Source organism: Zootoca vivipara, chromosome 8, assembly GCF_963506605.1.
Source record: "Zootoca vivipara chromosome 8, rZooViv1.1, whole genome shotgun sequence".
Taxonomy (NCBI): domain Eukaryota; kingdom Metazoa; phylum Chordata; class Lepidosauria; order Squamata; family Lacertidae; genus Zootoca; species Zootoca vivipara.
Genome location: NC_083283.1, coordinates 51,648,841 through 51,675,993, shown reverse-complemented (window position 1 = coordinate 51,675,993; position 27,153 = coordinate 51,648,841). Strand labels below are relative to the sequence as shown.

General features: G+C 44.2%; 1 protein-coding gene across 1 annotated transcript; it reads left to right on the top strand.

Annotated features, from left to right (window-relative positions):
* Positions 1-17,879: 17,879 nt before the first annotated feature.
* On the top strand, positions 17,880-25,632 carry DSEL (dermatan sulfate epimerase like). Its single transcript, XM_035126170.2, has 2 exons — positions 17,880-18,615; positions 19,378-25,632. Exon 2 carries the CDS (start codon positions 20,305-20,307, stop codon positions 23,962-23,964), a length of 3,660 nt encoding a protein of 1,219 aa, XP_034982061.2. The 5' UTR covers positions 17,880-18,615; positions 19,378-20,304; the 3' UTR covers positions 23,965-25,632.
* The last annotated feature ends 1,521 nt before the right edge of the window (positions 25,633-27,153 follow it).

The following is a 27,153-nucleotide window of genomic DNA, read 5'->3' as shown; positions in this document are numbered from 1 at the left end:
AAGATTAACAATGCATGTCTGTCCCTGGGAATTCTGCAGGCCTACTGCTAGAATTTTGTGAGAAATTTCCTATTATTCCTGCCCCTCTGAAAGTAAGTATCTGACAGTGGTGTGTGGTCAGTGGACTAGGGGGACGAGGCTAGGCCTCTAATTGTTTTCCTGGTGCCTTCTTCCCAAATCCCAGAAAGCTTTTGCTTGGCATAGGGAGGCAGGTGTGATACTCTGATGGATCTAAGAGCCCTCCCAACACTTTCCCAAAGCTCGCCTGGCTTTGGGCAGGAGGCAGGGGGCGTCCTGTCAAGGCCCTGATGCCTCATTCCCAAAGCCTGGGAAGCTTTTGCCTGGCCTAGGCACAATGCTCATGTACATAACATCAGGACATCATGACGTCAGGACACCCAGCCACTCCCATCACCCTCACAAGCTGGTGCCTCTGGCCCTAACTGTTCCCCTATGAAAAACGTCACCGCATGCCCCTGGAACCTGAGACCATTGTTGTGGCAAAAGCAATAGGTCCTAGTCTACAAATCTGCCTTAGGGTGGTGCTCTCACTGCTGGCAAAGCAATGCAATGACAGCATTGGGAAACCTTAGTCTATGGGTCTGAAACAGGGACGTGGTCAGGACCTTGGACAGCTCTGAACATGCTGATCCAGAGCCCAGGGGCAAAGTACCAGAACCACAGCTATGAATCCTCCAGAAAGACCAGTTACCTCAGCACTGGCCTGAAGGAACTGCCCGGTTTTTATGTCTGACCCGAAGAGTTAATATGGAAGATAGTCAATCTCCCACCAGCCATTTGGTAGAGAAAAAAAACATCTGTAGCTATTGCAGAGTTATGTAATTGTTGGAACAGTTGTCCGTTTCCTGATGTATCATTTTACCTTGCTGTGTGAATTATTTTAACATTTTTTTATTATGCCAAGCTTTATATTACTTATTTATGATGTGACCATTAGGTAAACAGCAATACAGAAATCCCTAAGCAATTCAAATTAAAGCCTTTCTGCCTCTCGTCCCCAAGTGCTACATCCTGGTATGAGCCCTGCATCTGAGTCATGGGGAACCACTAATAGGGACTCCAGTGAACATCTCAGTGATGGAACAGGAATTTATGGAACCGGGAAGTTCCTAAGATATCATCAACCCAATTCATTAAGGGCTCTCTAAATTAATACAAGAAACCTGGTCTGGTAGTATATGAGCAGCTAGTGTAAGCTGGAGTTATCCACCAGTGACCACCTGGTTGTTGTTGTTTTTCCTGGATGACATGGTCAGAAATGGAGAGATCATGATCTAGAATTAGAGGTATTTGGAACACTGGAATATTATAAGGCCTCAAAGTAATCAATGAGAGTATTGTTAGCACTGTAGCCGGGGGGCCAGGTGTTAATCTGCCCCCACGCAGCTAACAGAAGCTAGAGCAAATTGTGATTGCCTTGAGCTTGAAGAACAACACACAGGCATCAATAAGTAGTGTCTAACTACTATATTGCAGAGAGAAAGATGCAGCGTTGCGTCTGGCATCTTGCATAGCCAAAAGAGAAAGTGTACAGAGTACAGTGATAAACATCATGTGAGCACCAGGAGATAAGAACTTCCTTTCTCCTGGGAACAGACCCAATAACACCATTAGCCTGGCGCAAGCTGCGTAGCCTGGCCAGTGCATAGAAATCCCAACAAGTATATCATCCACAGTATGACCACCAACCTTTCTTTCTGGCATTTAACAGTTATGCAGCAGGCATGCTTGACAAGTGAGATGTACATTGTTTGGGGTCCACTCTATTTTTGTTATTGTAAGCTGTTTTGAGCAGCTTTTTTAATGTTATACCCTGGGACCTTAGGGAGAAGGGTGGGAATTTATTTATTTATTTATTATTATTATTAATTATTATTATTATTATTATCATTTATATAATAAAGATAATTAATAATTTAATAATTGACACTTTTCTTATATATAATTAATATTTAATAATAATTTTGAACTAGTTCATCTCTCCTCAGCACTGCACTTCATTGTTGTGGGGCGGGGAGCTTCACCTGTTGAACCTCTGTCCATTATGCTACCATGAAAGTCACTCAATGGTGTTGTCTAGTCAGTAGGCAAGGAAGGAAACTGCCAGCTGTGTAAGTCTCTGTGTAAGCAGTATTATATTGCTTGTAGAGAACCATATGTTCATCACAGTCCAAAGCTTTCCGTTAGTGCTGTCCCAATGTCAGTAGTTTGGCAGTTACCCAGAATCAACACATGGCGTTATCTGGAATCAGTATGTCTAATATAGCATTTCCATAAGCTGAATTCTTTAGGCTTTGAGTTAGGAAGATATCACACAAATCTCCTCCAGCTTTTCCACATCTGGTGCAAACTGTATTTATTTACTTATTTTTATAGGGAGAGCATGTAAACTCGTGAAGGCCTTGACTAACATGAATTTTGAATTCCCCAGCCTTGGCTACTAGGCCTTGTACGTCCCACTGATGTTGCCAGAAGACAGGTACATTGCGCAAAGATATGCCACAGCCTACAACTGACATGAACATGCTGTTAACAAGTGCTGTGAGTCAAGCTGTTAGCTGAGGGAAAATAGAATTCACTTGCTTTCTGGCTTATTCTGGGGTTATATCCTCTAAATCCTGCTCTTCCTCTTCAGTCCAAAAAGTGTGCAAAAGAATTACATGGAAACAATAAAAAAAAATCACAAGATTTAAGGCCTGAATTGAAACATTTTTTTCTGGACTTTGTAACACAGTCCCCTCCAGATGTTGGACTCTAGATCCCATCATCCCTGACCATTGGTCACACTAGCTGGGGTTGATGGGAATGCAGGAAAATTGTAAAGAAAGAAAGAAAAGAAAGGTGTTTTTTATTCATTTATAGCCATTCTAAAATTCCCTCCTATAGCGAATAGGGAGGGAACTGAGCTTTGTTTTTAACTGTTCTAATTTGATCCCAAATAATGAATCAATTTAGAGGGACATTGGACGTTGAACTGGTGGGTTTGGTCTAGGTCTTGACCTTGCAGGTGGAGTATATGCCTTGAGGGAATTGCCAAAAGAGCCTGTGGATGGCAAATATACAGTCCACTGGAACCCAAATGACTGAATCTTTATCTAAATTTATCGAAGAGTTCTTGACATGCCAGCCTCATCAGTCACATGAGCCTATGCCTCCAAGCTGGTGATGCAATTACAGCATAGACACGAGTCTACTGCTTCAACAAGAACTAGGCCTCTGAATGCTCATCCCCACCCCAATTCACAGAGTTTTTGCTCCGGCAAAATGTATCTGTGAAATGCAGTGACAGAGCAGTGAAGCTAACATATGAGTCCTGTTAGTTTCACACCTTTTAGTTTAATAGATTTTGTTTGGAACACATTTTTATTTTGTTCAGCTTTGTCTTCAGGCTGGCTCAGAGATCAAAAGAAGTAATATTTAAGAAGCTGGTGTGGAAATATTTCTATTTCACTATTGCTAAGAAGAAAATGAATCTCTAGGCTGGGTTCCCCCCCCCTTTCTTTCTGGTTAGAAAGTTCTTCATCAAAATGAAGCAATCTGTTTTTCTTCTTTTTTATTTTGTTATTTTGCAGAGGACTGACATATGCCAGCAAATAAACTAGGGAGAAAGCTCCACTGAACTAAGTGGTAATTACGTTTGAGTAATCATTGTGAGGCTGCAATACTGCATCACAACCCTGCATATAAATAGGCCAGCTATGGTTCTCCAGATGAAAAGACAAGCAACATCTCATAGCCATACCACTTCACATTACTTCAGCTCTTTAGAATAATTTCCTATGAAGCTAGTTCTACAGAGGGAAGGGGAATTGAAGGCAGAAAGGGAAGGAGTGGAAGGAGTTGGAAGGAGTGGAAGGAGTTGGAAGGAGTGGAAGAGATTTGGGGCTAGGGATGGGAAAATTTGTCAATTCTGGTTTCTCTTATTTCCAATATTCAGTTCTCCACATGAAAATTCATCAGCATTTTTGTGCAAATTTCTTCTGATATTGCAATTTCTCCCAATGTACACATTTTTGTGAAGCAGTTTTTCCTAATATAATGCAATTCTGTATGTTATTTTCGCTAATATGTGCATTTTTTCGTGAACACTTTATTCCAGCATATGCATTTATGTACACATTACTTGGCTGGAGAGCTGGCGTCAAAGGACGGCTGTGTTTTGAATCATACATTGTTTCAGAAAGTGTAAATTGAGTAGACTTGCCTTCAAATGAGAACAGAATTTAATTTCTCCCCCATCCCTTGTTGGAAGATGGAAAGGTCACCAAGGAGGGTGTCATGTGAGGAGGAATGATAGCCCAAACTGAACATTGCTAAACACGTTTCCAAGCCTAATACAATAGTGTTGTATATTTTTTAAAAATCACTCCATTTGTTACCGTATATTAATCATATTTGAAATTACATTATAGCTTAAATATCCTCCTTCTGATCATTGTCACTGTGAAAAGGAACAAAACGTTCTTTTTGTTTGTTAAATAGGAGATCTGCTGTAGCAGAAGCTTCACAGTAGCTTAGATGGCATATGCACTTCTTGGCCCAATCACACACAAGCTCAACAATTGCTCCTGCTCTCTACTGCATTTGAAATTTATGTATGTCAGTCTTCAGACTATAGATGAACCTTACATACTGCCTGATACCCAAGTGATAATTTACACCCATTGTTTAATTTGCTCTGACGAATGGTGAAAGCAAACATGATAATTACTATTATCACCATTATCACCTATCATCATCTGGGTGGCCTTTCAGCAAACTTTACAGTACTGTTCCCTGCTGAACAATTCTCCCATTGTTATTTTCTCAGCAGTCTTTTTTCTATCCCAACTATAGTATACCCACTGAAACCAATAGTGGTGTCCATTGCAAAATTATTCACCTTCTGTTGTGTGGGCAGGGTGGTCCCTCCCCCTACCTGGCCGATCCCCTGGCAATGCCTCCCCAGGCGGGATTGGGCGATTGGCTAAGGTAGGCGGAGACCTCCAGGTATCCAGCCTGGGGAGGGTGAAGCCAGCCCGTACTACCGGGAGCCACACTGGGATCCGCAGGGCTGCGTGCGACCACACAAAAGGTGCCCCCCATTTGATGTGGGGAGTGGTCATTACAAAATTAGTGACTTGCCTCGATGCCAGTCTGTCTCTAGAGTTCACCAAATGTCACAACTATGAACAGTCAACAAATGGTAAGGAAAACAATGCTTTCATTGGTCTATGTCTATGCTGGGCATCTCTGCATTTTGGGAAGGCATCGGAATTATAGCAGGGCTTCCAAGCCCCTAAAAATCCCCCCTTCCTTGCTGATTTGGTTACTGTAGGATGGAAGAACCATTAATTCCTTACCAAGGAAGGTGTATGCTCACCATCATGTTGGGGCCAAGTGGATTTCCTCCTCTTCCATGAAACCCCAATTTGAATCTTCCTGTCCAATATTGATCCTATCTCCCTGCCACTGCTGGATTCTAAAATGACCCAGCCTAGCTGATGTCAGAATTCTGATGTTGGTGGTACCAAAAAGGGTGTGTGCCAGAGGACCAGGAAGTGGTTTGGATCTGAAGGGTTCAAACCCATCCTGGTTCCCAATGCCATATGAATTGATCCCATTGGGAGGGAAAAAGGAAAAACAAACAAAAACACTTTTAGAAAACATTTGAAAGATGGAATGAAGGAACTAAGTGTGGGAATGTTAAGGATAGTAGGAAAGGATACTGTATATTGAATAAGTATTATCCTTCCTTCATTCATGCTGGCAAGTGTTGTAGCAGAGCAAATTCCCCTCAATGTAGCTGGAAGCTAGTTTGAAGATTCGTTTGAATCTCTTAGTTAAGATTATTTCCTGGTGTCCTCTTTAATCCCTCTTAAACGAATAAAGACACAGGAGTCTTTCTGAGTAAAGTAACAAAAAATTTACTCACATTTCAGTTCACAATATGATCCCTGAAAGGCAAGCTTTACAGTGGTACCTTGGGTTAAGAACTTAATTTGTTCTGGAGGTCTGTTCTTAACCTGAAACTGTTCTTAACCTGAGGTACCACTTTAGCTAATGGGGTCTCCCGCTGCTGCTGCCGCTGCATCTGTTCTCATCCTGAAGCAAAGTTCTTAACCCAAGGTACTATTTCTGGATTAGTGGAGTCTGTAACCTGAGGTACCACTGTACTTGGTAGTTACACTATAAACAGTGAGTTCATCTCATATGGAGACTGAACTCATGTGCTGCTGGCTGAGAGCCAGCAGACAGCAAAATCATTAATACAACAAAATGGCTACAGGAGAGCAGCATGGCAGCAAAACATAGAACAAGCAAGACAACAGGAAAACAACAACTGAGAAAATGGCTGTGTGACTCGGCTTTTTTGTGGAGTGAGGCAGAACCAGGGCCATCTCTCATCTCACATGCAGGGGGAGGATGTTCCAGTCAGTAGGACAGGAAGTCACAGTGACTAGATGTCCCCCTGCATGTGCCTACTCTAGGGAAATAGAGAATGTTGCATTTGACTGTACCAATGGATTACATCCCACACAAAGAATATTCCCCTGCCCTCACTTTTGCCTTGCCAGCTTGAGCCCGGCAGGGTGTATGGTAACGCAGCTGTAGCAACTTTAAATTTGGTACCTCCTTCACCTTAGGATTGAAGCCCTAGCAAGTCAAGGTTCATGAAAAAGAGGTATATTGGATAGAGATGTGAAAACAGAAGGGAGAGAGGAACAATACTATCAGACAACGAGGCTTGCAAAAACCTACTCTTAAGCCAGCAGTGAAAAGATACAAATATCAAATCCTCACTTTGGTATTTCTGAAATATAAAGTTAAAACAAAACAAAAGTCTTCCTGCACTGGCCACATCTGTCTTCCCATCTCTTCTCATGGGAATTCAAGTGCATGTTTGATGGGGTAAGGAATGAGGGTGCTCTTATGCTGCTCCATTATTTTGCCGCAACTGTGCTTCTATCTGATCTCAAAGGAAGACATGTCAAAATACAATTTAAAAATTGGAAAGGTGGAATATGGTTTCTCAACCAAAAGCAGTTGTTTAAATGCCAGACTTTGCATAACTCTGTAGAAAGATATTTAATACTGGATATTCTCCAGAATCCCTTTCCACACCACTTTGGCTCCAGGCATTAAGGGGGAAAGAATAAAGTTTCATTTGCCTTTCACAGCAATGTATAACATAAGTAATTATTATTAAGTATTTGCAAACTGGGCGGGCATTTTTCAATATCCCATTTACAGACAGACCACTCTCATGGTTTAGGGCACATAACTGGGTTCAGAGATCTGGCAGAAAAGCAGCCCTTCTGCCTGAGCTGGGAATTATGGCTTTAAAAGGAAGTCCAACTTGGGGCCATATAAATAAGCACACCCAAACCTTGCAAGACAGTTCCAGATTCTGCCCAATTCCTAGCTGCGTATGTTGAAATCCTTACCTTCTCTAATCTCCATCAGTCCATTTGAACCTGAGAATTTGCACACAAGCTGCATACACACCATATATTTAAGGCGCATTTAGAATCCTGGGATATGTAGTTCACAGAGCTACGATTCCTTTAAATGCAGGGGGGGGGGTGTCTGCAGCCAGGATGCCAAATAATAAGAAAGCCTTCCAGACCCTTTCAAATAAATGCTCTCTCATTTGCTAAGCAAAAATGGCATCCAGATTTTACAGGGTGCTGATGAGAACTGGGATGTTTCCGAGCTATTCCTCACACACACACACACACCCGCCCATGCTATGAAAAGAAGCTAGTAACAACAGGCGTACTCAGGCTAAGCATACCCAAATGGACTGTAATCTGAAGATTCACATTTCTAATGCTTCCAAAGCCTCTAAGTCTGGATCTGCACACTGACAGAGCAGAGATGATTAGGGGAAAACGTGCCTTGTTGAGATTGGTCGATGTGTCTCTAGCTGATATAACCTCTATTTCAACACAGTGCCTCCTTATAATAAAGTGATTTGAGGGAAGATGCGTAGATCATAATTGTTTTGCACCCAGTATTACAAGTTTAATTGCTACATCTAAGTGCTCTGCTGTATGTCTTGCACCTGCTCTTGAGGACATTTCTCACTGGCACAGGCTATTATTACTTTTTCCCCAGTGAGGTTAAAATATTAAACCTGACCTTTCGCTGCCCACCAATTAGGAACCACCCACGTCAATTTCTTAATATGCAGCTACTAGTCGCGCTAACCTTTACGTTCTTGGCCTTGGCAGTTTATCCATAAGCCGCAGAAGGTAGAGAAAAAGCTTCTGATTTGATCAGATGCATGTGGATGACATGTATAGTTTATAATGGCAATTCTCAGTAATAAAGGCATTTCCGCCCCCACCCCACCCCAGCAGCTTGAACAAATTGTCTGTGCTTGTATGCTATGTGAACATTTTGTGATCTGTTCGAATAGCTGTGTAAATAGCAATCTGATAAATTAATGAAAAATGTTTTATTGTGAAAGGGATTTTTTTTTAATATTGTGTGGCGTACAAAGTTAACCTTCCTTCGAAATACAGTCATGGTGACCTGGTTTTCTCACCCTCTCCTCCCATTCCAGGCTCCTTGTGCTCTCTAGGAAACCTCTGCTACAGAAAGTGGGACTTTCAGGAAAATCTTGGGATTAGGCACCAGGGTTTGGGGGGTTGCCTACAAGAGGGGGGAATCAGTGGAATTTAGGGGAGGGGTCTTTCCCCTGCCCCTGGATGGGGAACAAAATGGGAGTGGGTTTTGTAAGCCAGGTCTGTACTCCCTCACCCCTCTAGACTCTGATTATTATATATGACATTGGCTTTGTCCTCTTAAATTTTAAAGCTGATTTCCATTACTTGGCATTGCCTGTGCTAGGTTTTGACACTATATTCTGCCTCCCTTTGGTCTTTTGATATAAGGAATAATACTGGATTTCTCCTAGATTGCTATGAGTTCCTGCAGGTGACCTACTTATTGAGCATTTTTCTCAATTTGTTTGCAGAAAGCTTACATGGAGGTTAAATTATATCTGGACTTCATGGAGCATTTGGTTTGATTAGTTGGTGAGGTGGGTATACATAAATGAATACTGTATTCTTCCTGATTTGCTTGTGGGGTATACATACAACTTCCTGTTAATCATTGCTTCAGTCCAAAACTCGCAATGATTTTCCCCATCCATTTCCTAACCACAAAACCTCAGTTAATGAAATGGCAGGGCATTTCTGATGGGGATAATGTGGTGTGAAAGAATGTTTTCCTCTCTAATCATTCCTCCTTATGTACCGTATTTTTCACTCCATAAGACGCACCTGACTTTTAAGACGCACTTAGTTTTCAGAGGAGAAAATGGGAGAAAGCCCTGTTTTTTGGGGGACCAGCTCACAGTTGTGCAGCTTCTTTTGCAAAGAGGAAAAGCCCCATTTTTAAAAGGATCATCTCAAAGTTGTTGAGTTTACTTTGCAAAGGGAAAAAATCCAATCAGCCAGTCACATGTTGCTGGGGAAACAAACAGCCTCCCTCTGCAGAACATTCAACAATTGAGGCCTGGGCAAGGGGGCTGGCCGGGAAGGAAGCTAGCATCCCTTATCTCCCTCCCTGATCTCTTGCAATCAGCTGCTGAGCGGCTTCTTTTCAACACCCCTCTTTCCCTCTTGTTAGCCTTTAGCTCTTTCTTTTTTCAAAAAAAGCACGATCTGCTTTTTAACCATGGGCAATTTGGCTCCAGGGACCACACATTCACTCCATAAGACGAACCGACATTTGCCCTTACTTTTAGGAGGGAAAAAGTGTGTCTTATGGAGCGAAAAATATGGTATTCTATGCACATGCCTGATGGATTTCTCCAATCCTGAGAGTGGAGGAGAAAAACTTCTTTATTTGCATTTCAGTGGAAGGCTCTGCAGATGTATAAACTGTGCAGTGGGTCCACTACAGCCCTTAGTACTAAAAAAAAGGGGGGAGAGCTGTCATGAAATTGGGACTTCCTAGTACAAAAGCAGTTTGTGCTGGTTTTTGAGCAATATCCAAGCTTTTAAAAGTGTGGTTTTTGGCTTATACCGACACGTTGCACATATTTTTGGAAGCTTATTCCATGGATACCAGCTGTTTCTCAGATTAGCAACTGATATGAACACCCAGTCACTCCTTTTTTTGTTCCTCACTGACTCAGTTTTGAGAGATTCTCATGCTAGACTGGCACCAGTACAAAAAATGAAATGAGTCCTTGGCTGCAAACTCATATCTGCTATTTTTGTGGCTTTATTATAATTAAACCTACCAAGCTCCTGCTTTTTATAGTTGATATGTAAGCACCAGAGATCTGCCAAAAGTAAAATAGGCTGCACTGAACTTTTCATCATACAAGCATTTGTGTAGCAGAAAAGAACTCTAAGCATCATATTCCATTAGAATGTAACTAGGGTTCACCTCAACCAGGAGACTATTTTAAATATTTATTTGGATGAAGCCAGCTGCAGACTTTCATGATGGAAATGTCTCTTCTAGGAGCTGTCAAATTTTATTCAGTTATTTGTGCTTCATGTTGATGGTCTTAGATTTTTTTTTCCTATATGCCAACTGTACTAGGATCCCACTAAACATGAAATCTATAAGCTACTGAAGAGTGTGAGAGTCCTTTCAGGATATAATATTTATTCATCAGTGGCATGAGTTTTCAACAGAGTGGTGCAAAATAATGTGCTATAAAAACTTCTGGAACACTTTAAAAACATCTGTCTATCACATATATATATATATATATATATATATATATATATATATATATATATACACACACACACACACACACACACACACACACACACACACACACACACTATCATCTATCTAGATATTTTAAGTATATACCTAAAAATGAAAAGTGTGACTGCTCAATGTTGGCTCACATTCAAAGTTGGCCCTCCAGCTATTTTGGGACTACAACTCCCATCATCCCTAGCTAACAGGACCAGTGTTCATGGTTGATGGGAATTGTAGTCCCAAAGCAGCTGGAGGGACAAGTTTGGCCATGCCTCCACTAGCCATATTGAGTCTGCCACCATGTTGCCATTATTTTTATTCCATTTATATTCCATATTATATATTCCACAAGCTCCCAGTGGCCAACATGGTTCTGTTTCTCTCCATTTTATGCTCACAATAGCTCTGTAACCCCCTATGGGTTGACTAAGTGACTAGCCCAAGGTCAACCAGTGAAATGTCTGAATGGGGTTTGAGTCCTGGTCTCCCAGGTCCTAGTACAACATGCTGTATTTATTATTCCCTACCCCATAAGTATCCCCTTATATCTGCATTTGTTGTTGTTGTTTAGTCGTGCCCGACTCTTCGTGACCTCATGGACCATAGCATACCAGGCACTCCTGTCTTCCACTGCCTCCTGCAGTTTGGTAAAACTCATGTTTGTAGCTTCAAGAACACTGTCCTGCCATCTTGTCCTCTGTCGTCCCCTTCTCTTTGTGCCCTCCATCTTTCCCAACATCAAGGTCTTTTCCATGGAGTCTTCTCTTCTCATGAGGTGGCCAAAGTATTGGAGCCTCAGCTTCACGATCTGTCCTTCCAGTGAGCACTCAGGGCTGATTTCCTTCAGAATGGATAGGTTTGAACTTCTTGCAGTACAGGGTGGTATATAAATAATAATAAGATGCATGAGAATGATTGTCAGTGTGGGTTATGGAATTTCATATTAAGCAAGTGAAATCAAATGTCATTTTTCATAGAAGGTAGTGCAACAAACACAAGCTGTCCTCTGCCTATAGTGATAAAGTAAGCTGGTTTTTTAGTCAGTACCACATCATGAAAAATACTTAGAATGATCACAACATAGCACAATTTGCTGACACCTTCTCAAGGTTCCTCAATAAATCACTCCTAGAAATGTACAAAACTAATGCAGCAGTTTGAGAGCAAATATGGCTGCTACCGATCATCTATGTAAATAGCATGTTATGTTATGTTATGTTATAAAGAGGGGGAGTGTCCTCTCTGTGTTTAAAATCATTATAATATGTAGGGGGGAGGAACATGCTATTACCCAAGTTGGAGATTTCACATTGATCATCAGTTGTTTTCCCAGGCTGGTACAACTCATTCATTTCTTTGTGACCTGATTAAATATAAGGGTCCACAACACATGTTGCTTTTAAAAGGCAGAAGTGCACTTTACTGAATTGCATCCTTCTCTGAAGAGATGTGGGAAAAATGTACAGCTGGAAGGATAATGCATCACCTAATACTTGAAATTCCAGCACCACTTTTGCCAGAGGGCCCTTCACAGGTTGTTCTCTGCAAGGAAGTTTACACCAAATGTGGTTTTGTTTCCATGCATTTGCCCTCTGCACCACTGCGAAATTTTCTAACCAGGTGGTTAGAAGCACAGTATGGAAAGATGCAGACGGGTAGTGGTTAGAATATCAGGCATTTTGGGGAGAATGCAATGGCATTCCATCCATGGATGCTTAGTTCAGCTTTCACCAGTAACCGTCAGAGCAAACACTGGGGACAAAGATACTTTCCCCCACACCCCGTACAATTTTTCCTTGCACAATTTTTAAATACAGTGGTATCTCTGGTTAAGAACTTAATTCATTCTGGAGGTCCATTCTTAACCTGAAGCTGTTCTTAACCTGAGACACCTCCTGTCACCACTGTGCCACCGGATTACGATTTCTGTTCTCATCCTGAAGCAAAGTTATTAAGCCGAGGTACTATTCTGGGTTAGCGGAGTCTGTAACCTGAAGCGTCTGTAATCTGAAGCGTCTGTAACCCGAGGTACAAATAAAGGGGTGGGGGTGGGGAGATGGAGGCAATGCAGAATCCCTGGATCACCTTATAATGGAATCTGAAGGACCGCGGATTCTGAAGTGGACCATTGATCTGTTCCAGGTCATAATCCACCCTGATTGGATAAGGTGAGTGTGCTTTGGAATCCAACTAAGGCAGATTCTTCCTCCATCCCTAAATCCTCTTCTTTGGGTGGGTGGGTGGGGGGAATAATGTGAAGGTTTCAGAACCGCCAACATCCTTTTGAGTAAAAGTTGCTTTACTGTAGGACATCAACAATCTATTTACTTTTAAAACAAACCAACTGAGTCATTTGTAGTACAGTCTCCATACACACTAACAACACTTCTAAATAAAAGAAAATGATAATTATGTTGCCTTCTGCACTGTACTGTGAATTTTGCTAACTTGATTTTTCATGCAGTAAACACATGCTTCTTAAGCCATCTCCATGTGTGCCTTGCATTCTTGCTTGAGAGGCTGAGCAATAGGGCTATGGGGTTGCAGCTGTAGCCCCACCTCATGACATCTTTTATATGGGAATTGGATATTATACTGCTTGTGAAGCATAAGGACAAGTGCAAGGATAGTACGACTGATAAAAACATTTTCTGAAATAGTTTTTATTAAAGATTCTCTTGAATTACAAAAGAACGTGCAATGTCGCTTTTCAAGAGATGTTCTCAAAATACCCAAGCACAGCATAGGGACTATATTTGCCCAGTCACCAATTTAGTTTGTGTCACACTCCTTTAGCGTGATACAAAGCGATGCCTGCGATGCTTATACAAAGAACAAGATCTGAACCCCCTGGAGCCCAGTGTCTTTAAATATTTGACCAAGTGACTAATTTCATCCCAGCGTAACTGATGAAAATGAAACAAAGCAAAGAGAGGTCTCTGCAGAGCAACGAAACAGGTTCCGCAAATGGGATTGTGTGCAAAAGCATCAGAATAAGACAGTTGCTTCGAAATGGTTCCAGAAAGCCTCAGGACATAAGAAGTGCCAGCCCAGCCTGCCCCCTAGTGACACCTAAGCAAGTCTCCCATTCATCTCTATGCCAAGGAGGGGGTTGCTTACCCAAGTCCTCCCTCCAAGCTACCAATCGATAACACGCAGGCACCAAATGGGTTACCAGGTTCAATTGGCTTCTTCTCCAGCACCAGCTACAGAACATGAAACAGCAAGTCTAAAATGTTAAATTGAAGATTTATAGGGGCTGGGGAATGCTGGCAACCAGCCAGTCCCATCAGATGCTCCCACTTTGGGGGCTAATTGTTACCATCTGCCTGAGGGGCCCCACCCAGTGATACTTGCTCACAGGATCACTACTTCATGACACTCAGGGCCAAAATGCACTGCACCCTGCAGAATATCACTAGGGCGGTGTCTCAAAAACAGGCATTTTCTGCGGCTGCCCCTGTAATGTGGAATGCATTTCAGAGGTGAAGCAACATTCGACAGTGGCCTCAAATCCTTTTCCTTGATCTAGAAAACTGGACCCTAATTTATACGTAAGAACCCCCCAAATCGCTGCTTTATTTGCTTTTTAATTTTTTGCACTGTTTTATTGGTTTCAGGTTGTATTTTTGTTTTAATGAAGATTGATTTTACATTGTAGGTATTTTAAGGGTATTTGAAAGCTTTAAAATAATTCATTTTTGTGCTTTGTGAGATGCCTGCAGCAACATCTTGAGACTCACTTTCATTGCATACTGGGCGGAGGGCAGGCATTGTTATCCAGACCGACTTGCCAGGATCCCAATCATAGCTGGAGGGAGACAGTGATAAATCCCCCCTCCCTGTGTGTTGTGGCTTAGATAACAGCAGCCCCCTCCCCTCACTTGAAGTTAAGGAAAATCCAGAAACATCGCTGTATGATGCTCATTAAGTGTTAAATGTATAGTTTGGCCTTCGATTGCTACTACCATTAAAGTACAATCTCTCCATGCCCCACTCCCCACATATTTACTACAGGAGATTTTAGGGGCTCTCCCAGAGAAAATCTGTTTATTGAACATTGATCCTGATTTGCTTTCCCAAAGCTTATGCGAAGGAAATACAATGTCTGAGATTTACTAAGCATTTGTTTTGATTTGTTTGCATCCCTCCTCACTTCATCCCAATTTCCTTGCACATCTTCTCGTTAATCAGTTGATTATCCCACATTTATTAGTTCATTTCCCCATCACTTTCTTAAATGCAAAAGATCCTTCAAAAAGAAAAAGTAGGTTACTTGTGCCTGAGCTCTTTAATCCACTTTTAATTGTGCAAACCTAAATTTCCAGTATGCAAATGAACCCTTCCTGTGAAAGGGGAGTGCTGTAGCCAGCTAACTCCTACTCAGAGTAGATCGACTGAAATTAGCAGGCCTAAATTAGTCATGTCAGTTTATCTTAAAGGGTCTACTCTGAGTAGGTCTAACAATGAATACAATATTAACACTCTGAAGGTAACCTTTACATTATAACTTCCTTTCCTTATGGTACAAACAATGAGCTATCTGTACTTTAAATTATATTGCTCTTTGCTGCCCTTCTGTTTCCTTTTAAGGTTTTGAACCTGACTGTTCCCCCATTGTACAGTTTTGTCCTTGATATTAAGAACTGAAAGTGGCATTATTATCTTCTTCCCATCCTTTTCTCTCCCCTCAGGTCTTTGAAACCCTTTCAAGCTATTTTCTGCTCTTGAAACCGTTAGGTTTGACTGCTAGGGCTACCTTTTCACAGTGACTCACAAACACTGAATGAAGGGTGCTGGATGGAAAGTCAGCAACTGCACTGGCTGCCAGTTAGCTTCCAAACTCCAGTCAAGGCACTGGTCTGGTGTTCACATTCAAAGCCTTGCATAGCCTCCAGACCACATATGTGAGGGAAGCCTTCCTCAATCTGTTGCTATGCAGTTGTTTTGCAATACAACTCCCATTATCCCCAGTCAGCATGGCTAACTGTCAGGTTGCTGAGAGTTGTAGTTTAAAGATCTGGAGGGCACCGGGTTGGGGAAGGCTGTGTGACAGATGCAGGGTTGAATTCCCATCCTGCATTACATAGCTGATACCTCAGTCTTGGAGCCTTCACTATGGGATGTTGGGTCAGCTGAGCTGAAAGGAGCAAGACTGCCCTGTGAATCCCCAAAGGATGTGGAATGTTGTGCCTGATGTTGTGAGAGGTTCTTACTTTTCCCTCAGGGGGGCTCTAAAACAGGGATGGGAAACCCCAGGCCCAGGGACCAAATATTCTTTCCTGGCCTCTGGCCCTTCGGATTCTCCTTAGGTCACACCCCATTAGTACTGGCCCTGCTTTGAACTCCCCTTGAGGGTCTTTTTTACACACACACACACAAACACACACACACACACACACACGTCTCAGTGGAGGGAAATGTGTGCAGAAACTAGCCTCCCGTCCAAAGGTAACATTCACATTTGTTTCTCTGCTCAGTTCCCATTTTTACCTCTGCCCCCCCCCCAAACACCACTGGCATGTGGGCCCCAGAAGGTTGAAGGGAACATGGCTGAAAATGTTCCTCACACCCAGGGCCGTCTCAAGCCGGTTGGGTGCTGTGGCGCGGAGATTGCTCCGGCGCCCCCACCCTGGTGGGCGGGCGCAGCGCGGCTTCGCCGCACAGCGCCCTCTTGCCGGCCCGGCGCCCTGGCGCCCTGCACCACCAAGAATACCCCTAGAGCCGGGCCTGCTCACACCTGAAACAGACATATTAGCCAAGCTTTTGGCCTCTGATTTCAGTACTACAGGTTCATTTTTCTCTGATTACTAGCTGTGTATAATTAACCCTCTGCCATGAGATTTGACAACTGCAGCTAGCTTAGATGACTTTTAAATGGGATTAGACAAATACCATACATGGGTGAGGGGTTGATCAGTGACTATGAGCCATGATGGCTCAATGCATCTTCCAGGTTCTGAGGCAGTAAAAGGTAAAGGACCCCTGGATGGTTAAGTCTAGTCAAAGATGACTATGCGGTTGCGGCACTTATCTTGAATTCAGACCGAGGGAGCCAACGTTTGTCCACAGACAGCTTTCCGGGTCTTGTGGCCAGCATGACTAAACCACTTCTGACGCAACGGGACACCGTGATGGAAGCCAGAGCACACAGAAACACCATTTACCTTCCCACTGCAGTGGTACCTATTTATCTACTTGCACTGGCATGCTTTCAACCTGCTAGGTTGGCAGGAGCTGGGACAGGGCGACGGGAGCTCACCCATCGCAGGAATTCAAACTGCCAACCTTCTGATCAGCAAGCCGAAGAGGCTCAGTGGTTTAGACCACAGCGCCACCCGCTCTGTTCCAACTACTGGGGGGCAGGGCAGGGAGAATGTGAAGTAGGGTCAGCCCTACCATTAGATCGAGTGACACAGAGGCCACCAAGTGAAAGAGCAGCAATCATTTCAGTAATTACAATGACATAAGAACATATTAAGTTGCCTCATAGAGTCAGGTCACTAGTCCATCTTGCTCAGTAGTATCGGGGTTCATCCACCCTGATGAAGACTTCTGAAGAACTCAAAAGCTGGTCGCCCAAACCGTTATTGCTGAAATGTGGCTTTCACTCCCCTTCCCCATATGGACTAACACAACAACTTTTGCTTCTTAAATTTTGCTCTGCATTCTTGGTTAGGATGATGCTGACGATGAAGATTTGGTGATAGGACACCTCAGAATTTCCTAGGCACTGTAAGGTATTTCTACTAAACCCTGGAGAGGCTGTTAAATCTCAGCCTGCATAAATATTCGGGAAGGGATTTCAGATGAAAGCAAGAACCCCTCTTTTCTCGCCCTCCTGATACCGCTGACCCCACCTTCCCCCACCCCCATTTCCGATGTCTTGCCCCCAGCCACCTTCCTTTCCTCCCCTGAGCTTGCACAAGCTGAGCTCAGGGCAGGCTAAGGGCAGTGGCTTCAGCGTCTCGCGCGGAGCATGTGTGCGCGGCCTCTGCACATGCTCAGTGGGACGGGGGCGCCCAGCAGGCGTTACAAAGCCGAGCTGAAAATGAGCACATTCCTGCTCTGGCGAAGGCAGCGGCGAGACCCGCCCTCGCTCCGCCTGGCTTGAGAGATTTGCTGCTGCCGCTGCCTCGGCTCTTGCTGCCTTCTCGGCTGCCTGAACTGACGACCGTAGCGGCGGAGCTGAGCGAGGGAGCCAGACGCCGGTGCCGCCGCCAGCCAGCAGCCGGAGCGGGAAGGTGCGTGGCGGAGTCCCAGCCGGAGAAGAAGCTTCCGGCGGAGTCTGCCCTGGGTCCGGCGGCATCCCCCGTCCGGGGATCGCCGCGGCGGGAGTCAAGTTCTTTTGCAGGAGTTGGATCTGGAAGACGGCTCCATGCTGCTGGTGGCGATTCCTCGAGAAAAGGGAAGAGAATAATCCCTTGCTCTGCATATAGGACCACTTTTTCTCTTGATTGACATTGGCTGCCTTCTTCCCCATTTGGAAAGTCGTTTTGGAGCTGGCTTGATGGAAGTTCGAACTCAGACGTGGTAGCAGCATCATTGCACTTTTTTTTCCTTTTTTTGGAGGGGGGGGGGGGAGAGAGAGCAAAGGATGGGAACGGAAGAAATGACAGGCGGCGCCCAGATCTGGGGACAGAGCCTTTCGATGGGCAGCTGAAGTTCAGGCTTCGCTACTTAAAACGAAACCGGGCGAATGCAAATCAAGCTCGAAGAGGAGGGGAGAAGAAGAGAGATTTCCTGTGGAGGAAAAGAGAAAGGAGCGATGGGGCAACCGGATAGTTCTACTCCTGTTTCCCGTTGATATACTGGCGCCATTGCTGATGGGATACGACCCCCGACCCCCAAAGTAGACTGCTTTTTAAGGTACGTCTTTCTTAAAAACGTTTGTTAAACAATGTAAAGGGAGAGCATGAGGTCCTTTCCATCTTTTTTTGGTTCTGTACGGGCGACCTCCTGTTGGCGATGACTTTTAAATATTTGCAGCTGTTGGCAAAGAAAAACTTGTTCTAACTTCTTCAGCCCGGAGACATTTATTTGGGGGGTATACTAATTGGCTCATAGCGCCCTCTGGTGACTTGCAAGGGACTATCTCGATTAGTAAATTACAGGTGAAGAGAGGGTGGGGGGGGCACTTTTTTTTTTTTTTTGCTGCGAAATGCAAAATGTAGCCTACACAGTTATGCACAACGATTGCATTTCGGGATTTTTTTTCTTGTAAAGTTTGCCTTTGAAAGAGAAGAAGCCGTTTGTGTTGCAGGTTGCAGTGTACAGAGACATGATTGGGTATCTTAACTTTTGTTAGTTCTGCTATGTTTGAAGATGACAGGTAAATAGCAGTCCTGATTGTGCTTTTGAAGGAAGGCTATTTTGCTTAACTAGTAAAATAGTGGTTTACTAAATGAAGTATTACATCAATTTATGAGATTTTCTAAATACTGGACAGTTATTCAGCTGGAAGTAAAAACAGTTAAAAAGTTAACATTATATAACTTCTGACATGAATATATATAAAAAAAACTATTTACAGTGAGATGATCTTTAAAAAACAAAACCTGTAGTTGCATATGAACACTTTCCTTGTACATTTTGAAGGACACATGTTTGTTTGTTTGTTTGTTTTAACAGAGGAGATCAACATGCAAAGCGAACAGATTCCAGAGCCAGCTATCTGTGCATCCCATTTCGTATTTTTAATTTGGCTTTGTGATGAGGCAATTGAACTAATTGAGACTCCGAGACAGGGTCTGGCTTCACAGGCTGATGAGGACTTGAAGATAATGAAAGACGACATGAAAGCAGCGAGTCTGTTAGACGATCATCAAACCCAACAGAGTTTTCACAACTGGAGGTTAGCAAGTGCAAGAAGGATGGCAGCTCTGCCAAAATTGGCCAGTGGAGACGTTTTTCTGAGTATCCCTTCCCCACCAAAATAAAGGACAAACTTCTGCAGATGTGCATGAACGTGGAGAGAATGGGACAGAAGAGGGCAACTTGAACTCATTATTTCATATCTCCGGCACTGAATTTCATTTGTTTCCTCATTTGCTGTACGTGTATTGTTATCAGTGTCATCCTATCACAACAGAAGAAATCAATGAATTTTTATTTTTTAAAAAACAAAACTAAATAAGAACCCTTCCACGAGTAACATCCTGGAGGTGTTTTTCTTCATGGCTCAATAGACATCCTGTCTGTCATCAAATTTACTTGTTAGTCTGATGTACATGGAAGCTAGTGAAAGGTTTCATTGTTTTTAGCCCTCTGGCCCCCAAAAACCACTTTTTCAGCGTGGCCAAAGGGTTTCTAGTCTAAGCGCCTGCACGCCAGCGTTTTTCCAGTGCTGTGTCAACTGATCGCTTCAGCTCAGAACTGTGTGTACCTGGTAGCACAAGGTCCCCTCCGCTACTGCCGCCTGGGTTTGCGTAAAAAGCTTTCAAGTGTATTTTTCCCACGCTGGCGAGCCTGATTCATGTTTGAAATCTGAACAGTGGTTTTGCTTTGTTTTTTCCCTAAGAGGTGTATGCCCGAAGGGAGGAAACTGCCTAATGGATCATGGCTCTAATCTTTACAGGACATTCCTTATTTCTAGCCTTAGCGATGTTGGCAGCCTCCACTTTTGAAGAGTCTGTAAGCAATTACTCCGACTGGGTGACTTTTACAGAGGATGTGGATCCGTATGAGAAACAGAGGCTAGATGATTTCAGGACTAGTCAGAAGACGAAAAAGGCCGTGCTTCACCCAAGCTTATATTTTAATGCTGAGGAGCTCCCAGCGCTGAGACAGAAATCTCACACTAGCCATCTCCACCTCTTCAGAGCCCTCAGAAATGCAGTGTCAGCGATGCTGTCCAGTCCATCGTACTACCTCCCTCCCCCCAAGCATGCTGATTTCGCCGCCAAGTGGAATGAGATATATGGGAACAATCTCCCTCCTTTAGCCTTTTATTGCCTCCTGTGCCCGGAAGATAAAGCTGCCTTTGATTTTGTGCTAGAATATATGGACAGAATGGCTGGGTACAAAGACTGGCTGGTGGAGAATGCCCCAGGTGACGAAGTTCCTCTGGGCCACTCCTTAACCGGCTTTGCCACCGCTTTTGATTTTTTATATGCTTCGTTGGATGATGTCAGAAGGCAAAAATACTTCGCCAAGATATGGGCTGTGACTGAGGAAATGTACGAGTATTCCAAAGTCCGTTCCTGGGGCAAGCAACTTCTTCATAACCACCAGGCCACTAACATGCTGGCATTGCTCATTGGGGCCCTGGTCACTGGAGGGGGCCTAGAGTCCCAAGCAAATGCCTGGAAGCACGCCGTGGTGGACGTGATGGAGAAAACCATGTTTTTGCTCAACCACATTGTCGATGGCTCTTTGGACGAAGGCGTGGCTTACGGTAGCTACACCGCCAAATCGATCACTCAGTATATATTTCTGGCACAGCGCCACTTTGGGATTAACAACCTCGAAAACCACTGGCTCAAAATGCACTTTTGGTTTTATTACGCCACCCTTCTGCCTGGCTTTCAGAGGACTGTCGGCATAGCCGATTCAAATTACAATTGGTTTTACGGCCCCGAAAGCCAGCTGGTTTTCCTGGATAAGTTTGTGCTGAAGAGCGGGGTAGGCAATTGGCTTGCACAACAAATTAGAAAGCACCGCCCAAAGGATGGTCCAATGGTGCCCTCCACTGCCCAGAGGTGGAGCACGCTTCACACCGAGTACATATGGTACGACCCGGGGTTAACTCCCCACCCTCCACCTGATTACGGCACTCCTAAAATGCATGTGTTCCCTAATTGGGGGGTAGTGACATACGGAGCAGGTTTGCCAAACGCTCAGACAAATACCTTTGTTTCTTTTAAATCTGGGAAGCTGGGTGGCCGTGCTGTCTATGACATAGTCCATTTTCAACCCTATTCTTGGATTGATGGGTGGCGAAGCTTCAACCCAGGCCATGAACATCCAGATCAGAACTCTTTTACCTTTGCTCCTAATGGGCAGGTGTTTGTCTCCGAGGCCCTCTATGGACCCAAGCTGAGCCACCTGAATAACGTTCTGGTGTTTGCTCCATCTCCCACAAGCCAGTGCAATCAGCCTTGGGAGGGTCAGCTTGGGGAATGCACACAGTGGCTTAAGTGGACTGGGGATGAAGTTGGGGAAACGGCTGGTGAGATCATTACATCCTCTCAGCATGAGGAGATGATGTTTGTGAGCGGTGAGGCAGCGCCTGCCTACTCATCAGCAATGAAGCTGAAAAGCGTGTACCGTTCTCTGCTCCTGCTGAATCCTCAAATGTTGCTAGTGGTGGACCATGTGGAAAAAGAGGAGGACTCTCCCATTGACTCCATCAGTGCCTTTTTTCATAACCTTGACATTGACTTTAAATACGTACCATATAAATTTATGAGCAAATATAATGGAGCCATGATGGACGTCTGGGATGCCCACTATAAAATGTTTTGGTTCGACCATCATGGGAATAGCCCTGTCGCTAGGATACAAGAGGCAGAGCAGGCGGCCGAATTCAAAAAGCGGTGGACTCAGTTTGTAAACGTCACTTTCTCTGCAAAGACCACCATAGCAAGGATTGCCTACATTTTCTATGGGCCGTATGTCAATATTTCTAGCTGTAGGTTTGTTGACGATGCCCGATCAGGGTATCAGATTTCTCTCCATGTCAACAACACGGAAACAATTCTCTCTGTCGTTACAGACTATCTAAATCTGAGGACAAGGTTCAGCTATTTAGGCTTTGGTGGCTATGCCAAGGTGGCCACTCAGGGAAAGGTGACGAGGTTTGGCCTGGGCACTGAAACAGTAGCAAAAGAGGCACCCAGTAACAGGATCGCTTTCCCCTTTGGATTTAAAGTGAATGTCGTTGCAGGGTTGATCTTAGGGATTAGCTTGGCTTTGCTGGCCTTCCAGTGGCACTTTTACATTTCCTTCAGCAGACTCTTGCGTTGGATCCTCATCCTGGTCATCACATTGTGGCTTGTCGAGCTGGTTGACGTGTGGAGCTCTTGCACTCAGCCCATCTGCGGAAAGTGGAGCAGCGACGTGATGAGTGCAGAGGACAGTGCAGGGAAGGACCAGGCGCACCCTGTGATTTTGCCTGACGTGGTCATTACCTCCCTGCCCAGCTCAGGTGCGGAAATCCTGAAGCAGCTTTTCTTCAACAGCAGTGACTTCCTGTACATCAGGATCCCTTCAGGCTACCTTGACGTCCCCGAAGCTGACTTTGAGATCGACTCCTTCGTCGATGCCTGTGAGTGGAAGGCCTCCGATGTTCGGAGCGGCCGTTTCCGGCTGTTCCAGGGCTGGCTGCATTCCCTAGTCAAAGACACGAAACTCCACCTTCAGAATATCCATTTACATGAAACCAGCAGAAGTAAGTCCGCGCAGCATCCTGCTGCCAGACAGGACAAAAAACGGCGGCCCAGAAAAAGAGAATCCATAGCGGAGCAAAGAAGCCGATTGAGAGGGAGTTCAGAGAAAGAGGCTGACTACATTAGGGAACTCAGGAGACACATAGCCTCTTATCCAAATGCGCGCCCCGTGCTTAGCCTGAGCAGTGGGAGCTGGACATTAAAGCTGTCTTTCTTTCAAGAAATCATAGGCCCTTCCTTGAGAGCGCTCTATGTAGTACGAGACCCCCGGGCATGGATCTACTCAGTACTGCACAAAAGCCAGCCGAGCCTTTACTCCTTGAGGAAGGTTCCCCAGCGCTTAGCGATGCTGTTTAAAGCAGAGGGCAGGAAAGAAAAGTGTAGCTTAAATGCAGGCTATGCCTTTGAATATGAATCGCTGAGGGAGGAACTCTCCGATTCGAATTCAAACGCTGTCTCTGTGATGTCCCATTTGTGGCTGGCAAACACGGCAGCAGCCCTGAGACTCAATGGGGATTTGCTGCCGGAGAATTACCGGCTGCTCAAGTTCGAAGACCTAGTCAACTTCCCCCAGAAGGTGGCTGAATCCATCTATGCCTTTCTGGGCATCCCTCTGTCTCCCGCTAGCTTAAACCAAATCCTATTTGCCACGTCCACCAACCTTTTCTACCTTCCTTACGAAGGAGAGGTCTCCCCAGCGAGCATCCAGGCTTGGCGACATGAGATGCCTCGCGAGGAAATTAAGCAGATCGAGGACATCTGTTGGACTCTAATGGACCACTTAGGCTATCCAAAGTTTACCGATTTAGAAGCTGCGGGTCAGCGGTAGTTTGCACTAAGGATTCCCAGGCTCTTCAATTTGTAGATAAGAATCAAAAAAGCTGGTTTATTCTTGTAAAATGTCTGTACAGTCTGTTACACTTGCAGAGAGAGAGATTATTTTAAAGGAAATGAGATATTTGGTCTGGTAAGCTTCCCCCACCCTCCCTTTCCCTTCCTAAACAACAACGACAATGAGAAAAAGCCCCCTCGTAATTACTTTTGCTGCCTTTGAAAATAAAGCTGTGTGAATCTTTGCATTCGTTTCCAGATGGGGGACTGGCTATAGCTCAGAGGATGGGTAATAGGATCAGGGCCTTATATTCCTTGGCTCTTGGCATGAATCCCAGCCGGGCAGGGAGTTGCCAAGTGTCACTGCCATCTGCTGGTTATTTGGTGGCCAATGTTGGGAGGAGGCTGGGCTCAGCCCTAGTTTTCAATGAACAACTGTTTCTTTTGCAAAGCAGACTTGGCGTTTGGCAGCATTGATCTCCCTAGGGCTGGATTTACTGACATGTTATGTCTGCTTTTAACTACCCCAGTGGTGCTGAGAAGCCATAAAGTCAACCTAACCAGCCAGTTAAACTGTGTTTTATGATTGCCTGACATCACTGAAGTGACAGAAAGCAGATCACACACACACACACACACTGGCACAATCTTGGCATCCTATTGGCAGCCTTAGCAAAAAGACCAAGACCCAAAGTGAAATGGAAGCATATTCATAGTATTTCAATGTGTTTCTTCCATTCCTCAGCATTAAGGAATCTGGGTCCATAAGGTGATTTCAGGATAGCGGTTCCTACTGTTACGTTGCTGTGAGTAAACAATTCATAGTCAGAAGTAAGGATAAATATACATACAGAGCCCATTTCTGTGATTGTCTTTCTGACAAGGGCTTCTTCTGTTGTTTTATCTGGATTACATCTGCACAAAATCTTCTCCTTCTCAGCATCTTGAAACCAAGCCGGGAGTGCAGAATCAGTTGCCTGAAAAATAAGGTACATGTAGATGGGGAGAACCATGGGCAGATTAAGCAGTATCTGGGGCTGTGCCAACAATGCCCATCTTAGTTTTGCTTTTCTAAGGGATGGGGAATCAGATGTTGCTGGACTCCAACTCCCACCATCCCTGACCACTTCCCAAGCCTGAAAACACCAGGAGGGTCAAAGGTACACAGATAAATTAGACTCACCTTTCTTCTCTCTCCACAAGTTCTTTCCACACAATCTACATGCAACAGTTTCAATGAACCTTCTTGGGAGTGTGGATGTGTGTAGGGTGAACCTGATGTTGGCAGGGGCATAGTATAACTTGTGGGCTTTGAATTAAGTTCCAGCTCTCTGTTGGGAACAATGGAGAAAATGTATGGTGCTGCGTCACAGTGTTTGATGCCCTTCTCATTGAAATGTATTTATTCACCCATTCATTGTTAATGATGTGGTTAATAGGATGTATATCACAGTTTTATCTATATCCTACAAACTGGAGAATAGTTCCACAGACTTTTAACACAATGACTTCAGTGTAAAATTGCAGCCTTAGGCCGATCCTCCTTCTCCTAAAAAGTTGACTTTTTAATGCCAGATTTTAAGGGTCAAGACGGCTGTGGTAGCATCTTCATGTGGCAGGAAGAGAGTAAATGCCACTTTCATCAGCTGGAACAGGTTCGAGAGAATATTTCTTTTTTTTTAAAAAAAAAAATATTTTTATTAATTTTCCAATTAAAACCAATTATATCACATTTCAATATTTCAAATTATACACATATATATATCAATCAAACCGAATGTTATGCCAAATCATCTAAATAATTTATTTTTGGGTTCCCATGCTTCAAGAAATTGGGAATTCCTCGCAACTGTCCACTGCCGTCTTATTTCTAAAGTTCAAATCGTCCTCCAAGCTCATAATATTCCAAATCTTCCCCTTACAGTCACCTAGATGTTTTCCACTTTCATCCGATTGTTCCAGCTGCTGAGATAAATGTCAAACGAAGTTTCACAGATGTTCTTTCTCCTGTGTGAGTTAATCAGTCCAGCCTCCCCATAAATCTTCTTAGTGGAGCTCCCTGTTGCGACGGAGTAGCAGCGCCATCTTAAAAGGCTCAAATCACTTTCATTTTCTCTCATAGCCATGAAGATTTACGATTTATTTATCTTTATAGAATTTACAGCTTTTTCAGGCAGGAGACCCAAACATCCAACCATGAACTCTTGGTAAATTAATGGATCTCCTTGCCCTATAGCTGAACTTAGCTTCAGGTCGCTGCTCCAATTTAAAGTGCGTCACAGCTCATAAATCCTCCGAACGCGTCCAGAACTCCTTCCGTCTGACTAGGGGGGGGCTTTTCTCATCGGCAACTTCACATCTTTAAGAAATATGCTCAGTAACAACAGCTATAGAGTTCAACTCACACAGTCTTTTGCTTCTCTTTCACTCCAAACAAGCCAGGACATCGCGTCCGGGAAGATACGAGGCAACAATATGAAGAAAAAATAAAAACTTGCTTCCCTTATCGCTCCGTCCCCATCAATCCTTCTTCCAGATGCCGTACATTCTTTGACTCCTCTCGCTCAGCAGCATAAAATTCTCAGCAGTAAACAGCGCTTCTTCCCCTCCTTCTGAAGTATGTCCATAGATTTAAGCCTAATTATCTTCTTTAACCATGGAAATCCCCGCCATGCAGATTAGCGTCCGGGAGTCCTGGCCGTCGTAAGTGCTCAGCCCAAGCTCCCCCCACTCCAAAAACAGTCGGAGTGGGTCTGGGGGCATCGCGGGCCAGCGGCCCCTCTCCGTAACCCCCGGAGAGGGTAGGGGGTTGCCATTTACTCCCCTAGCAACCGCCAAATTCCTTACGAAGGTCAGAGAGATGGAAAACAGGTCCGCCATTCCTGCAGGCGGAAACCGGAACCCCCAGGTTCGAGAGAATATTTCAACACACCAGTTCTTAAATCATAGAGATAAATACTTGCTCAAGGAGTGGGAACATGTGTAACACTACCTGGTTTCTCACGGCCCCTTACTCCTGACTCCTGGAGTAAGTTTGCTGATATAACGGGGCTTACCTTTCAGAATGCCAACTGGAGGGAGATGGGACTAGGTTAGTTTTAAAATCGTTTTCAATTTCTAAACAGCCCCCAGCACGTACTAGGCACTTTCTAAATAATAAAAACACAATGGGGATTAACAGCCATGG